This window comes from Siphateles boraxobius, unplaced genomic scaffold, assembly GCF_051911475.1.
Source record: "Siphateles boraxobius isolate OS27281-9 unplaced genomic scaffold, OSU_SipBor_1 22, whole genome shotgun sequence".
In the NCBI taxonomy this organism is placed as follows: domain Eukaryota; kingdom Metazoa; phylum Chordata; class Actinopteri; order Cypriniformes; family Leuciscidae; genus Siphateles; species Siphateles boraxobius.
In genome coordinates, this window is record NW_027508833.1 from 28,236,140 (window position 1) to 28,254,348 (window position 18,209).

Consider the following 18,209-nt stretch of genomic DNA (forward strand, 5'->3'; position numbering starts at 1 on the left):
GCTATTTTAGTTGGTACACCACATCAGGTCCAGTCATCACCCATAACCCACATTACCTTCTCTGGTCAAAACATTCCACTATCATCGACAGTCACTAACCTGGGCGTAAGATTTGATGCTCAACTCTCAATTGACGCCCACATAAAACATCTGTGTAAAACCTCCTTCTATCACCTCAGAAACATTGCTAAACTCTGTCCCACACTTGGTCTGTCAGATGCTCAAAAACTTGTCCATGCTTTTTTATCCTCAAGGCTGGACTACTGCAACTCTCTCCTCTTTGGAATTCCTGGCAAAAGCCTTCAAAAACTACAATACTTTCAGAACAGTGCTGCAAGGATCCTAATGAGGATAAGAAAATTTGACCATATCACTCCCATCCTTCACTCTCTTCACTGGCTTCCTGTCTCATACAGGATTAACTATAAAATCATCCTACTTACCCATCAATGCATCCACGGCAACACACCCCCCTACTTAAAGGAACTACTCACAAAACAAAACTCTTCACGCAATCTCCGCTCTGGAAACAAAGCCCTTCTTCAACCACCCAGAACTAAGCTCCGTACTATGGGGGATCGAGCCTTCTGCTCAGCCGCACCGCGTCTTTGGAATTCCCTTCCAGAAAACCTAAGGGCTCCTCAAGCCATAGACTCTTTTAAGGATGGACTAAAAACCTTACTTTTTAAGCAAGCATTTTTTACTTTTTACTTTTACTTTGTCCCTGTCCCTGTTTCCAGTCAAGCTTGCAGCTGATGTACACATCCTGTATGTGCACTGTACACCGTGAAAAAATCTGTAGAGGAACAGATTCAATTAGCAGTACGTTTTCCGGTAAGTCTACAGAAATTCCATCAACCCTAAAGCAATGTGTAATTCAGAATACAGGTAAAACACCTGTGAAAAATCAACACGGAAAATTTCTTCATATTGACACGGTAACATTGGGCTACATTTTTAGGGTCTTTTCTTTGAGTACATGTAATCAGCTCTGTGAGATGCACATACTGAATCCACCATAGCATGACATCACTGTTAGCCTCCAGCTATAAAAACCCACCCATAATAGAGCAGTGCTGTTAACACACACCTGGCTCTGTACCTCCTGTCAATCACTGAGGTCTGGAGTTCATCGTTGCTGCTTCTCTCATGTCTGGCAGGACTTTGAAGTGTCAATCACATCCAGGTTACACCCATGCAGTGAGGTGCCACGCCTCCTCTGTGGATAAGTGTGACCTGTCCTGCTGACGGGGAATAAAAAACGACAGGAGAGGTCCATGGTGTCTTTAAAGTCATGGTAGTGGCTGTTAGCTAAAGCTTAGCATTCTTAGCATCCTAAGAATATTATTGTTACCTGCAATACAGCTGAAATGTTGCTACTAAATGTAATGGGAGCATGGACAACAAATATTAAAGTAAGCATTAAAACAGAAGTTGCAATAGTCTTCTCTTCCCTAATGTGACGTATATCCGAATGAAGTGGCTTCTCAAACAAGGAAAATATAGACTGGGACTTGATTTTTTCCAGCGGGAATTGATTGGATTGTTGGATCATTGTGGTTTGCTGTTGCTGTAATCTCATTTGAGTGACAGGTTGAACATAATCTAGCTAACATTCATAATTTATATACAGCTGAAATTTTGCACGTATATGTAACAATCAAAGTTGATCATAATGTACATTAAAAAATAATGTCAGGAAGATATCAGTTCTGCTGTTGTTTATAAATACCGGTAGTGATGTACTATGTGCCGGAAATAGTCATCATTGTCTCGATGTGTAGTGAGTCAGGGTCCTTACTGTCATTACCAGTGACTGAATTCGTGCACGTGATATACTGATTCACGACCTCAGAAGCTAGGAAGCTAATTGAGATGCCCCGCAAGTGTTATGCATCAGTGATTAAATTGGGTCTGCTGGTGTTTAGGAAACAAAAATGCAAATATATCCATCTGCAGACGATATAGAAGAGAGCATTCTGATGTGGGTCACTAGGTTCATTAGAAGAGAGCTGTGTAGCGTCTCGCTGAGCATGAGGGAGGAACCGCAGCAGATTCAGCCAGATTCTGGGAATAACAAGAGGATAAGAGCGGAAGGAGAAGAATAGACAAAGTGGTCAAAAAAGTGGGAGAAGGAAATGGAAAACTGTGATGGTCAGAGTACTGATATTATGAAAGGAGGATGATGGGCAGAGTTGTACAGGAAGAGAGAGAGAAGTAGAGATGACAGAGTGGAGAAGGAGAAATGGACATGTAAAGAATTAAGTTGTTTATGTGAAAAAAGCAACATCTGGAGATCACGGGAGTTCAGATCTATGTAGCTGTTCAGTTTTGATTGAGAGGGAGAGAGTCAAAAAAAATCTCCGCATCTTTTTTTCGATTTAATTACTGCACGTCTGCCAGTGTGCGAGGTCGCGCCAGCTATTTTGTTGAGACTGGAATTGGAGCTTATGTTTATAACTTTCTCTCTCTCTCCCTTTTTGACATCCCCCTCTCACTCTCATCTCCTCTCTGATGCAGCTGTAGAGTTCACTAGTAGCTGGATGATTCGTACGTATTTAGAATTCACATTAAATGTTTATCCCTTGTAAAATTAAAAAAAAAAAAAGCTTCATAGGACTTTGTCTCCATTAATGTATTAATTTTTATTCAATTGTAGCTCAGTATCACCATATATTGTTGTGCTTTCTCCATTTACAAATTGCATTTTTGGCTATTCCAATTCAGTGGACTGCAAACACAATACAAGTTGCTAAGTTACTACGTTAAATGTTACTTAGAGCAAATATGAAATTGTTTATTATTTTGGTCAATATACTGTATATACTGTACATTACAGTTCAAAAGTTTGGGTCAATAAGATTTTTTTTTATTCAGCAAGGACAAAAATTAACATTGTTACAAAATATAAATGTTGTTCCTTTGAACTTTCTATTCATCAAAGAGTCCTGAAAAAAATGTATCACTGTACGTTCACACCGCCGCCGACTTGAGTGGCAAAGAAGCTCTGGCAGCCCTGTCAAGGATGCTTGTCAAAAAGTACGGGGAAGCTTGTTGACGCTTTGGTCGCTCTGACGTAGCAGGGAGAAGAGAAGTGTCACAACATGAAATGTCACATGAGATTGGTGTTTTTGTATTCCACTTCACTGCTTTTCTATTTAACTATGTAAACACGCGCTAAACTGTGTGCTCGAGCTTCGTGTCTTTTGCCGCGTCTCGCGCATGTCACAACGGTTTAAAAAAACGCGTCATTCAAGTTAAAATAAGTTAAACTTTAAGAACAAAAATGTAAACTATCCCAGCTCTTTTATCCCATGCCTCGTTCTTTTGTAACTGGTCCTTATAAGCAAACAACGTCATATCATAAATGATAGGAAACCCAGGATTTGGCGATTATTAGCTTCTCTCCATTTTCTCGGAACTAATGTTTTGGTAGGAATGGAAGTTTACATTGTGTGTTTCTACTGGGAACCAGCCAGCGCGGAGGACGTCTATATTCCGATTGGTTGTTGATGTGTTGCTGCTGCTTGCCTCTGAACCGTGTCATAACTCATTACCATAAAGTTGAGCTACTTGGCTACTTTCAACTTTCTGATTGACGCTCAAAACGCCCAAAACGCGACGCCGATGGATTTGACGCTCCTTGCAGCTGAGAGAAGCCAGCTTCCATTGAAAATAAATGACTTCCGGTAGCTTCGGAAGCTCAAGTCGGCGGCGGTGTGAATGTACAGTCATGGTTTCCACAAGAATATTAAGCAATAACTTATTGCTGAGAACAGTTGTGCTGCTTAATATTTCGGTAACATTTTCATCAATGTAATTTTCTTATTGCCAATTATAAATGTTGGTGACAATTTATTTTCAGGTGACAGTGTTAAACGTTAGGCCTACTACATGTACTTTTAGTAATAACAGAAAATTATGCATAATTACAAGTAACTAACCCTATACCAAACCCTAACTGTAACTTTATAGTAAGTACATGAAGTTATTTAATATTACTAATACAAGTACAATGTAACTACATAGTGTAACGGAAATGTTTCTTGAGCAGCAAATGAGCATTTTAGAATAATTTCTTAAGGATCATCATGTGACAATGAAGACTGGAGTAATGATGCTGCAAATGTACCTTTTCATCATAGGAATACATTACATTTTAATTCTATTCAAAGAAAACAGTTATCGACGTGCCTTGGTGAACTTAAGAGACTTCTTTCCGACCCCAAACGTTTGAACTGTAGTGTGTACTGTATATTATATATAGTTTTTTATGTGTTTTTTTAAGTAACTTGCTCTTTTAGACCATTCAGGCTAAGCTATTTTGTTTTAAAGATATGTAGTTTTGACATTCCAAGTTATTATATTGCTCGGCTTTAATAGACGCGTTAGAACAAGTGAGCAGAGCCGCATCACATGTGTCCAATCACTATGCTCCAAAAACCATAATTACAATTCATATTACCAGGATTTACTCTGAATCTCTGCCCAGTGTCGTAAAATTCAATATAAACAGCTCATTATGCTCCTGCTCCCCATGTGCAGAATAATCTTAGGGCAAATAAACATTAGTGATTTTTTTTAAAGCAAAATATGTGGCTTCATTGCCACAGGAGCAGCAAAGAGTGCTGACTGGCTCTTTTGAGCGCATTCTGAATCCAGAAGCGTGCGGGTTCAGTTCCAGTCTCAGACAGGTTCCTCTTCATCAGAGACTGCACATGTAAACAGATGCCCTGCAGATCTAACCTGTCTACCAGAAGAGACACTGTGGGTGGAAATCAGCTGGGATCACTGTACCTAAATGGTCTGGCTTTGTTCTCAGTAAACTTTTTCTATTACTAGTCTGCTGTAGTGATGAGTGGAGGCTATAAAAGATCCCGCTGTTCTTTTGTTGTGGTTTTTATTGAATCCAGACCACACAGTTTGTTCAGTTAATTACTCGCCTGCAAATCTCATTTCATATTAAAGGAAATACTAAAGTAGTTTCATACTAACATATTAAATGCATTTCTCACAGGGCCTTATATCGTTTTTTTTTATGTTGTTAATATTGCTGCATCACTTTAATTTGCTGTCTAGGCAATGGGCAATGGTTTGATGAGACCTGTGAGAGCTTTAGGCGCATTCTGAAGGAAAGTACATAGATTACAGACTCAAACTAAATTGCAGGCAAGTTATAAATTGTAAATATTTTCATTATATTAGACATTTTGCCAGTGACCATTTTTAAGTGCCATTAAAAGCATGAAATGGACCTACAATACTGTAAAAAATGTTGGGGTAAGGAATATTTTTAATTAATACTTTTATTCAGCAAGGACACTTTAAATTGATCAGAAGTGACAGTAAAGACATTTTTAATATTACAAAATATTTATATTTCAAATAAATAGTTAAATTTTTTTAACTTTCAATTCATCAAAAAGAATCCTCAAAAAGACTACAGATTAGACTATATATCTATATACTATATATAAAATAGACTATATATATATATTTACTTTTCTTTTTCAAAAACATTTTTCAAAAAACCTTACTGGTTTTCCCCTCAAACCTGTCAAAATTGTCTTACAAATTGTTGTAAATTGTGGATAATGAGGTTGACTAACATTAGATTTTTTTATTTTTTATATTAATTTTATTTTTATTTTAGTTGGTGTGCTTACTGTGAGCTTTTATATAATTTACACCGTAAAAACCTCTCTGAGATGGTGCAAAAGAAGTTTTTTTTCTAGAAATTTTGTTTTTGTCTATACAATGAAAGTCAGTGGGGTCCAAAACATCTCTGGACACCATTGACTTTAATTGTATGGACAAAAAAGGTACTTTTTTCCAAATTTTCCTTCTTTTGTGCGTCATAATTTCAAAAGATTCATACAGGTTTGGAATGAAATGATGGTGAGTAAACAAAGAGAGATCTTTCATTTTTTGAGTGAGCTATCCCTTTAAGACCAAATAGTCAACTCATTCGGTCAACCCATCAGTTGAATTTTTTAAGCAGGAAGACAATTATAACCTGAACAGTGCTCAGTTGTCTCAGCTAAACATACTGAAAAAAATATTGTGGGCCACACAGCACATCTGGGCACAAACCCAATGGTTTCCTTAAGATGATTTACATTACGCCGCACATGTATTCACAGATTTATGTCACCGTCTGCTGAACATTCAATAACAAGTGTAAGAGAATGCTGTATTTCACATGCATACATCAAATGTGCTATGTACATTTTACACACGTGTGTTATGTGGCGCTGAGAGTGTCCAGTCAGTCCTTCAGGGAGGGTTCTCGTCAAGGATAGTCTTACGCTGTCTGTCTCTGCTGCGGTTCTGGGTACTTGGGGTTTACGTCAGAGTCCTAAGTGTCTTACGGATTGATATTTTTATAAATGTTGTCCTCGTTTGTGTGTGTGGGAGAGCGTTTCAAGTAGGTCTGGTGTTTTAATGAGGACGCGTGTGTTCATAGTTGATGTTTGTGTGTAGGTTTAAATGTATTTACAGGTTGTGTTTCTGGGTGTGTGGTTAGTTTGTGTGGGTGTGTGTTTGTGGTTTGGCTCGAGAGTGTGTGTGTATATGTATTTAGAGAGGGTCTGTTTGGTTGGTGTGTCGTGTTTGTGTATTTGAACTGTTGCAGTGATCCACAGGTGGTGGGCTGGTCAGGTTTCTTGTGCTGTTTGGTTTCAAGCTGAAATGCAGCCTGGCAGTGAACCAGAGTCTGGAGTCATGGAGCACCTTGGGTTTAGTGCGGTAGACCTGTCCAGACCAGTGTCAGACGAGAAGCCCGGGAGCAATGGGAGAGAAAGAGAGAGACAATAAAAGATACCCATGTCCTTCCCGTCACTGTGGCCGCCAGATCGTGCACCTGTTGATGAAGAGCTATGAGAGACAGTCGTGGTGTAGTACAGCCCTCTTGGAGGAGATTAGACTGAGCCAGCTGGCCTCCCTCACAACATTCAGTTTTCCTGTCTACATGTGCAGGAAGCCCACAGCTCTTTCCACACCAAGTCTGGTAATTCAGCTTATTAGGAAGTTCACGACTGGCTTTAAAATTATAAATGCTCTTGGCTTGATTAGTAATAGTGCTTGCTTAGTCAACGCCCAAAAAATCTGCCAAACACCCAGCATCACCGTATTGAGCTGCATTTATTAGTAATTGCGCACAAGTGTTCTTACTTAGGTGGGTAGAAAAGGTTCTCGCATAAAATTTGTAATACATTAAATCGTCTCATTTCCTCATAAAGTTTATAAAACTGGATTATTCTAAATGAAAAGCAGCTATATTCCGGTACAAATTAGCATAATTCAAGCCCAATCAATATCCATATAAACTAGCTATATACAATTTTGTACAACCTCTGCAGCAATTCTCACTCTCTGCTCTTTTGCCTTAAAGCATACACAGAATCTTTTTTAAAACCATTCAAACGTTTGGTGTAATGATTTTGAAAAGTCTCTTATGCTCATCAAGACTGCATTTGATTGATAAAGAAAATTATTTATATTGTGAAATATCATTACAAATTCAAATGACTTTTTCTATTGTAATATATTTTAAAATGTAATTTTATGTGTTTGTATATAGTGGTAGGATTTAAGAGACATTTAAGTCACTTTTGTTGGAGGAATTAATTGTCTGCACACTGTGTATTGTACATAGGATGAAGAGAGAAAGAGTGGAAGAGGCATGTGGAAAAGCTTAAAACACATCTTCCTCCATTTGGGGTTCTCACCACATGTCAGCTTCCACTGTTTAGTACATGTGATGGTGTGTGTTTATAAGCACTTACACAGCTCATTGCTTTTCACCTGTTCAAGAACAGACATTTTCCGCTCTTTCTTTTTATGTGTGGTCTGAACTTTGTAGGGTGTTATGTTCTATGTTTGTGTGGTGTAACTGGTTTTACTACTGAAAAGACCAGCTTGATTTTGCTTGCTGGTTCAGGATGGTTTATGCTGGTTACTACTACTGGTCTAGTTGGTTAACAAGCATGGCCATGTTTTCCCAGAAACCATGGTGGAAAGTAACCATGTTTTTCTTGTTGATTTGTGTTGTGCTGGTTTGAATGCAGGGCTCAAACTCAACTGCTAGAAGCCATTAAATGCTTTCTCCAGACAAATTAAATTAGGCCTTGCTCAAGGCTTGACTTGTGTGTCTAAATGTGTTGGCATTCACCTTCCCATAGTTATATCTTGAAAACAAACTCTTTGTGCGTGTAAGGGTCTATTTGTTCGTGTCTGTGTTATTCAACCCCAGAGTTATAAACACTGAGACAATTGACTACTCTAAGTTGTTTGTGTCTGTTGGTACAAATGCATGGCACAGAAATAAACTATGTAATATATGAGACTGTGAGAGAGGTTGACAGACTATGCACTACAGCACACTGCATGACTTTAAGGGCAGTACAAACATACATTACAAAATGAGACCTCTCTGGGAACATTAAATGAGAGATGAAAGACAAAGACAGAGGCAGACTTGAATAGTGTGAATGACAAGATGAGAGAACATTGGGAAAAACAATCTCTGTTTACACTTTCCCTCTAAATATTCTCATTTTGTTTGCTCGTTTTTGTGTATCTGCTCCTTGCATTCGATCAGAGTTCAGATGCTGTTTACACTTTGTCCACACATGTAGCTTGGCTGTAGATAAAAAGCATGTTGTTATGTCTAAAGGCTGTCTCACACTGAAAGGCAGTGGTCACTGCCTGTGCCCCCATTAGTTGTTGAAACATTATTTCACTGCTCATTTGCATAAAGCTGAGTTCTGCAGTGTCTATCAGTCATCGAAAATTTGTGATATCCGGTCGCAGGTCGATTTCAATGAGAACATACCTGTCATATCTTCATGTCGTTCCAAACCTGTATGATTTTCTGTGGAACAAGAAAGAAGATATTTTGAAGAATGTTGTTAACCAAACCGATTCAGCTCCCATTGACTTATATTAAATGGACGAAACCAAAACCTTTTTTTGGTGGACTATCCCTAAAAGTACAGACAGCATTCAGACAGATTTGAGGTCTGTGTTGTTATTCTGAGATGCCGACCCTGATTTAGTCTTGTGCGTCATAGTCTTATGTGGCTTCCCAGCTGTGATTCTGATTGACCGTATCCGTTTTCTTCATCTTAATAGATGTATGAATGACATTACATTTCACATCCGTTTCCTCACAGATGTGTGCTGTGTTTTATTTCTTTATTAGCAAGATGTTCAATACTTTCACACAGACGTAGCTGATAATAATCAGGATCCGTAATGCCTTTACAGAGTTCTTTTAGGGAATTGGGCTCTATTTCGTTTTGATATTGTGTTGTGTACTCTTTCCCAAAAACTAGTTAGCTGACTACCTAGAAAGCATTTTAAAGGACCTTCCTAAATGTAGACCGCAACATGATGCCATCTTCTAAGATGATTTTGGTTTTAATTTAGTATGATTATATATATTATTACAGTATTTAAAATATTTGAAAATAAATTAGCTTTTATTTTTATATTTTCAGTTTTCATTTTAGTTTGTTTTAGTGGTTTTGTTGTGTGCTTTTGTCATTTTTATTAGTTTTCTTTTTTATTTCTGTATAGTTTAAATGTATTTTGATTTTAGTTGTAATTTAATTTTTGCACATATTTATTTCAGTTACTTGCCAAGGCAACATTTCTAATTTCTAATTTCAAAATCAATTTTTAAGTGTTTAATGTGCTATTTATATTTTATTTTATTTCCACATTTAGTGAACATTAACAACATTGGCTGAAAAGGCAATGCCAGAATTAATTACAAAATAAACAAAGAATAGAATGAAAGCAACAAACTAAATAACATTTATTCTAGATAGCAATTGACTAAAAATACACCTTTATTTCAGTCAATACTGAAATGTGTAAAAGTATAATCACATTAAAATAAAAAAATATTGTAGTCATATGCTTTTGAGCATCTTGTCACGTAGCATGCTAACTCAGTTGTGTATTGCACACATTTAATTCTTGATAATGAATTTCATAAATGAGGCCAGTGAACTTTATTCTGATTCACAGATAGGAAAGGATATGAGAGAGAGAGAGAGAGAGAGAGAGAGAGAGAGAGAGAGAGAGAGAGAGAGATGTGATGTGTTATGATGGATTTTTGTCCATGTGTTTGCAGTATGTGTTTGTACAAATGACATTTAACTGTTTGTCTGATAAATATAATGAAAAATCATTCATTCATGTGACTGCTGATGTGTTTTGTATGTTGCAAGTGATTGGTTTCATTTACATCTAACCAGAAGCATGTCTGTGTGTTCAGTTCAGGGTATAGTGGTTTTCCATATGGCCTTGAGCAGGTATTTAATCAAAAGTGAAAACCACATAAATTAAATTATGAATCCATGAATAAATAAAATATAAGAATATTTATAAATGGATGTAAATCATTGTAACAGAAAGACAGAGATATGGAAAAAAATATGATGGTAAAAAAAACACTGTAAAGTAAAATGATGACATTTTTGGTTTTTAATGTGTATCTTGCAGAGTGCAAAACCCAGTTTCAATGATGCACCAGAGCAAAACACAGAAGTTTATGCTCCAACAGAAAAACTACCACACTCACACGCAGGTGCATGGTGTCGGACCTAACCTGAACCGGGCCATCCCGCTTTCCGTGGGACACAACCCAATTCATGGTAAGTACAATCTAGTGCTGGATCTCTCTGTATGGAAAGTTTTTTTAGTATTTTTTTTTTTAAATGTTTTGCAGCACACTAAAAAGAACAGTAACGTAATTAAAAAGTATTTTGCACTCTTATGAAGCCATATATGATAGATGTGTCTGAGGAACAGACTGAAATTTAAGTCAATATTTATGGAAACTCTAATCAAATATGACACCTGTGACTTTTGGTCACAAGACATGTGAAAACCAATGATTGATATTGTTGTTGTCTAACCCGCACCAAACACTGCAAAAACATATTTTTCTTACCGGAGTGTCTATTTACATTAAGTACAAACAGCCTGACTTGTTGGCAGAGGCTATTAACACTAACTCTGCCCAATGACGTCTGGTTGGGCCTGACAAAATTACGGAAGATGCTGGATTGTCAACAGTGTCAGTAATGTAGGGGTAAGGCACGTGGCAAAAAGTTTTGACGCAAATCGAACAGAGTTTGAATCCGCCTTTTGCCAAACTCGCTCTACTAAAATTTTGTGATGTTTTTGCTTTAAACAAGAAAAAAGTTGTTTGGGAAAGGAAAAACAAAAGGAAAAACAAGATTATTTTTCTTACCCCAACTGTAAACATATTTTTTCTCGTTTCATGCAAAATTTAAAGAAAGATATAAATCCTTGTGTCATTTTGCTTCTCAAGTGAATACATCTTGTTTTAAGGATGATTAGATAATTGCATTAAAACAAGACAAAAAACTGAGAAAGAGTATGATTTGCAGTGTATTTACTTGATGGAAGAATTGTTTATTAATTCTGATAATTACTATTATTAATAAATGTAACTAGTTAATGTGTCTTATTGCTATCACCACTTTTATAATAACAGTAAGTACATAGTAAGGACAGTGATTTTCTGGTTTAGAGGGAATTAAAGATGCTCACTTCACATTGTGTTTAAGAATACCTTATAACTTACAGTATTTTCATAATAGTGACTCTAAATACAGCTTTAACCTCCAAAGAATCTTAAAAATAATATATGACATTTAGAGTAGTTGTTGAGATTGTTTTTGATTGATCAGTTAGGTTAGGTAATAAAACGCAATAATGTTATTTTGTTTAAATTGATGTTTGAGTGAAATTCCTACTGTACTATTTAACATCTATCATTCTGTTCAAAAGTTTTGGGTAAGTAAGATTGTTTTTTGTTTTGTTTTTACAAATTAATACTTTTATTTAGCAGGGATGCATTAAATTGATTAAGAGGCAGTATAAAGACAATTATTGTTTTAAAAAAGATTTCTATTTCAAATAAATGCTTTTAAACTTTCTGTACTTCAAAGAACCTTGAAAAAAAGATATCACAGTTTCCTCAAAAATATTAACTGTTTTCAACATTGAGTATAATGAGAATTGTTTCTTGACCTCCAAATCAGTATATTAGAATGATTTCTGAAGGATCATGTGACACAGAAGACTGGAGTAATGATGTTCAAAATTCAGCTTTGCCATTACAGGAATAAATTACATTTTAAAATATATTCATATACAAAAGAGTTATTTTAAATGAATGCGATCTTGTTGAACAATTTTAGACTTCTTTCAAAATCTTTACTAATGTCTCACCAGCCCCAAAGTTTTCAACAGTAGAGTATGTCTAGGCTGCCACTCTCTATAATGTTGACATGCTGATGCAATCCCGAAGCATCTCCTTCTGATGGGGAAATTTAAGATCTAGTGACATCAGCATCTCAAAATGTTATTTCATGTATCAGTTTTTATTTTTCAACAAGTCTCGCTGACTCTGCATGAAGCCCTGGGTGTTTGACAGAATGACGGATCACACACACCGTGGAAAATTCCATGAGGAGAGTGACAGCATGTCTGACTCGCTTAGAAACGTTTAGCTCTGTGTCGGTAACGCTGTGGGATGACAGTGCGATTTTGTTACAGTATACCACAGTAGTAGAGTTGAAGACGATGATAAAACAAGGATCCCACAGTCATCAATATTAAAGACGAATATTAAAACAGTGATTTCCAAGAATGGAAGAGTCATGGATATTTATGAAATATTGACAAGTCTATAAATCTATAATATTCTACAATAATAAAGTTTTTTTTTCAACCTAATCTCGACTAGAATTGCTCTCTGCGGTTACTATAATTGTTACACATCTTTATCCATCACAAACAACAGGAAAATGGAAATGTCATGGAAAACTAAGGAAATTCATTGATCAAAAGGTGTGGGAATCCACAGTACAAATTAGTGGTGAGATGGTTCACAACCACAGGCATGTGCTTTTTAGACCCCACCTTCTCACTTCCTTTCTCTCGCATACTTCTTCTGTAGACTCATTTTTTGTAATTTTGTATTGCTGTAGGTCGGCCCTTAAGTTATGGCCCCGTTGTTGTTTTTTCAAGCGGATCCTCTGGTTGAAATCATATAAAGACTTAAGCATTGCCTTGTGCGCTGCACTGTCTAAAGTGAGTTATTAGACTCATTTTCTCTGGGTAATTTTAGATAAAAGCCCGGCCATGAGGGAAGCAAGAACCAGAGTAAAGAGAGAGAGGGGGAAAATTAAATGACAGAGCGTTACGATAAACGGTCCTTGAGAGAAGTGCTCTTAAAAGGCAGGTGAGACGATTAGATACAGTAGTCCTGCATGTGAATGAGGAGACGGTGGGGCGGCAGAACTAATGTGTAGCATGACATCTATTATCCCTCTTCCTGTCCTGCAGACTGGCAGCATTACACAACTCTGCTGTAATACTACTAATGCAAGGAGGAGCCCGTGGGGTATTGGGTAACTGTTTTTGCACGGTGCTGTGGTCTGACATGCCATTTCTCGCTGCTTTGAAACTCAGCCAAACCGCACTCTGACTGGATGTCGGATCATACAGAAGTGACCGGGTTCACTCCGAGGAGACAGACCTTTACATATTACATTACATTAGTCTGAAGGTCATAAGAGACAAGCATCTGATTTCCTGCTGACCTCAGGTTACATTTGTAGTTTTGATTGGATGTATAGGTTGATGGACTGAAGGAGGGAGGGGGATGAATTCAGAATACAATCTGAACAGAACACTCGATATTTGCAATGCATGCATTGGAATCATTACATTCAATTCAAGCTGAATCTGACAAAAACGTACATTTGTGTACATTTTTCAAGGTAAAAATAATAAAGGTAAGTTAATGCTAACTAGCACAATGAAGTTGACATATAAATAGGGTATAGGGCAAAATTTTTGATCCTTTGTTAATCATAGTCTTAATTTGATCTCAATTCTTTAAAAAAAGTCATATTTTACTCAAGTTTGCTGACCAATCAAGCAATCGGGGTAGTCTTACTCCTGAGCAAACGATTCTTGATCCATTACTTTTAATGAATCATTCAAAAAGACTGTCAAAAGTGTTAACATTTGAATTGGTGTATCAGATACTAATACAGATGATGAAACAGTTGATACATTTATTTATATAAAAAAAGTTTGAGCAGTGCAATCTTCTGAATGAAAGGCAAGCAATATTCCTTTAAGTCAAGCTCATGTACAGTTAGGGGGCTGAAATCCTAGCATTAAACATGAGGTTTTATAATTAGTTTTATATAAAAACAAAACAGGTCTATGGTATTTCCTATGGTAATTTAGATTTGCCATGTAAACATGCGTGTGTGGCTAAAGGTAGATGTTGCAGACTGACTAGTTTCGCAATGTCTTAGGTGTCTGGCACCCGGTGAGGTCTGTCCCGCGAGAGTCAGCCTGTCAGCAGCCCTGTGTGTGTGTGTGTGTGTGTGTGTGCGTGCGTGGTTCTCTGGTAAAATCATTTGTCTCCTGTCATCTACTTCTCGCTGTTGCTGTATACTATCAGTGTGCTTTCCTCAGTTTACCTTACTCTCTCAGTTCATAACAGTTGTGTGTGTGTGTGTGATGTCTGTGGAGACATTGTTTGATCTTTGAGGAAAGGGGTTATATGTTAGCTTCTGGTGGATTTGCTTTACATTACAGAGAGAGTGGGAAGTAGATATTACATCTTGAATATGTGACTCTTAAAAGGACAATCACACCAATCCAAATTAGATTCAAATTTCACTCAAAGCTATTATTTGACTTCAGAAGACTTTATGGACTACTTGTACAAAATGTTTCTCATATGAAACATTTTTATTCTGTTTCCATATTTTTTTATTATCATGGATTTGGAAGGACATGACGACTGATATACATGTGTATATATATGTGTATATATATATAAATGTATATATAAATGTATATATATATATGTTTTAAAATAAGTCTCTTCTGCTCACCAAGGCTGCATTTATTTAGTTAAAAACAACAACAACAAAAAACAGTAATATTGTGAAATATTATTAAAATTTATTCTTTTCTGAATATATTTTAAAATGTAATTTATTCCTGTGTTGGATCCAAGGTTGAATTTTCAGCATCATTACTCCAGTCTTCTGTGTCACATGATCCTTCAGAAATCATTCTAATATACTGATTTGCTGCTCAAGAAACCTTTATTATTATTATTGTAAAAAAAAAAAAATTCAGGATTATTTGATGAATAGAAAGTTCAAAAGAATAGCATTTATCTGAAATAGAAAGCTTTTGTAACATTATATACTACTGTTCAAAAGTTTAGGGTCAGTTTTGGAAAGAAATTAAAACTTTTGTCCAGCAAGGATTTATTAAATTGATCAAAAGTGACATTTATGTTACAATTACAGCCCCATTGACTCCCTTTGCCAATTCATTGATGAAGTAAACAATTGGATGTGCCAAAACTTTCTTCAGTTAAACAAAGACAAAACTGAAGTCATTGCGTTTGGAAACAAAGATGAAGTTCTCAAGGTGAACGCATACCTTCAGTCTAAGGGTTCAAACAACTAAAAATCAAGTTAGGAATCTGGGTGTGTCTCTAGAGTCAGACCTTAGTTTCAGTAGTCATGTCAAAGCAATAACTAAATCAGCATACTATCACCCAGTGCTTTAAGTGGGCCGGTACGCGCCGGTACTCAGTACCGCCACTTCCAAATATAGCTCTTGAGCGTACCGCCACCTCTCCGTGCACCCAGAACGTACTTTTAGCGTACCGGTACGCTCATTTGCACATCTGTTTTAATCCTTTGGCTGCGCTGCCGCTTTTCAGAGTGCCCTTCACAATGCACGCTTCCTAATTCGTCCCTCCGAGAGCAGAGACTACACTACCCATACACCCTTGAGTTTTACAAGTGAAAAGCGCATGCGTCGCTTTTGCCGCTGTTTGTTATAAAGCAGCTTTCCATCCAAGGGCATGAATGTCCCCGGAGAGGGAGTGTGAAACGCGCAACCATAGCTGCTCGGTTAAAATACAAATACAATGAACACTATGGTTATAATGTTTTATAATTTATTTTATGTACATTTTGTTCAAAATTTTTTCAATACCCTTTTGCACATTTTATTTATGTTCAGTAGCTCTTTCTACAGTAGCTCTTTCTAAGGTTATTTTTTCCAATAACCTTTTGCACATTTTATTTAAGTTCAGTAGCTCTTTCTAAGGTTATTTTTTCCAATAACCAACGGGGACATTCTAAAACGCTTAACGTGAAAAACGCTTAACGTTACTTACTGCACTAAGACAGTGATATTAAAAGACCAAACTCAAAATTTTTTCAATAACCTTTTGCACATTTTATTTAAGTTAAGTAGCTCTTTCTACTGTAGCTCTTTCTAAGGTTATTTTTTCCAAAACCCTTTTGCACATTTTATTTTTAGTTCAGTAGCTCTTTCTACTGTAGGTCTTTCTAAGGGTATTTTTGCAATACCCTTTTGCACATTTTATTTATGTTCAGTAGCTCTTTCTAACTCAAGCAGATCCATAAACTAATAAAAGGACTTATTATTTTTCTTTTATAAGGTCGTCTGTTGACTGCTGTATATAAAAGTCAGCAAAAAAAAATGTAAAAAAATAATAATAGAGTACCGGCACCTCTTTTGGGCCACTTAAAGCACTGCTATCACCTGAAAAATATTGCAAGAATTAGATGCTTTGTTTCCAGTCAAGTCTTAGAGAAACTTGTGCATGCATTCATCACCAGCAGGGTGGATTATTGTAATGGAATCCTCACTGGCCTTCCCAAAAAGACCATAAGACAGTTGCAGCTCATACAGAACGCTGCTGCTAGGATTCTGAGCCGAACCAGAAAATATGAACACATCACACCAATCCTCAGGTCTTTACACTGGCTGCCAGGTACATTTAGGATTGATTTTAAAGTATTATTACTGGTATATAAATCATTCAATCGCCTAGGACCTCAATACATTGCAGACATGCTCACTGAATATACAGGTCCTTCTCAAAAAATTAGCATATTGTGATAAAGTTCATTATTTTCCATAATGTAATGATAAAAATTAAACTTTCATATATTTTAGATTCATTGCACACCAACTGAAATATTTCAGGCGTTTTATTGTTTTAATACTGATGATTTTGGCATACAGCTCATGAAAACCCAAAATTCCTGTCTCAAAAAATTAGCATATTTCATCCGACCAATAAAAGAAGTGTTTTTAATACAACAAAAAAAAAAGTCAACCTTCAAATAATTATGTTCAGCTATGCACACAATAGTCAATACTTGGTCGGGAATCCTTTTGCAGAAATGACTGCTTCAATGCGGCGTGGCATGGAGGCAATCAGCCTGTGGCACTCCTGAGGTGTTATGGAGGCCCAGGATGCTTCGATAGCGGCCTTAAGCTCATCCAGAGTGTTGGGTCTTGCGTCTCTCAACTTTCTCTTCACAATATCCCACAGATTCTCTATGGGGTTCAGGTCAGGAGAGTTGGCAGGCCAATTGAGCACAGTAATACCATGGTCAGTAAACCATTTACCAGTGGTTTTGGCACTGTGAGCAGGTGCCAGGTCGTGCTGAAAAATGAAATCTTCATCTCCATAAAGCTTTTCAGCAGATGGAGGCATGAAGTGCTCCAAAATCTCCTGATAGCTAGCTGCATTGCTGCCCTTGATAAAACACAGTGCACTAACACCAGCGGCTGACATGACACCCCAGACCATCACTGACTGTGGTTACTTGACACTGGACTTCAGGCATTTTGGCATTTCCTTCTCCCCAGTCTTCCTCCAGACTCTGGCACCTTGATTTCCGAATGACATGCAAAACTGAGCAACAGTCCAGTGCTGCTTCTCTGTAGCCCAGGTCAGGCGCTTCTGCCGCTGTTTCTGGTTCAAAAGTGGCTTGACCTGGGGAATGCGGCACCTGTAGCCCATTTCCTGCACACGGTGGCTCTGGATGTTTCTACTCCAGACTCAGTCCACTGCTTCCGCAGGTCCCCCAAGGTCTGGAATCGGTCCTTCTCCACAATCTTCCTCAGGGTCCGGTCACCTCTTCTCGTTGTGCAGCGTTTTTTGCCACACTTTTTCCTTCCCACAGACTTCCCACTGAGGTGCCTTGATACAGCACTCTGGGAACAGCCTATTTGTTCAGAAATTTCTTTCTGTCTTACCCTCTTGCTTGAGGGTGTCAATGATGGCC

At 37.2% G+C, this 18,209-nt stretch overlaps 1 protein-coding gene across 11 annotated transcripts in view; it reads left to right on the forward strand.

The window, feature by feature from the left end:
- Nucleotides 1-18,209, forward strand: part of ltbp1 (latent transforming growth factor beta binding protein 1) — a 90,898-nt gene that overhangs the window by 17,033 nt on the left and 55,656 nt on the right. For all 11 annotated transcript variants that reach the window (XM_077239453.1, XM_077239455.1, XM_077239457.1 and 8 more), the window contains exon 4: nt 10,516-10,667. In XM_077239453.1, coding sequence (XP_077095568.1) covers nt 10,516-10,667 — 152 coding nt within the window. The remainder of the gene's footprint in view (nt 1-10,515; nt 10,668-18,209) is intronic.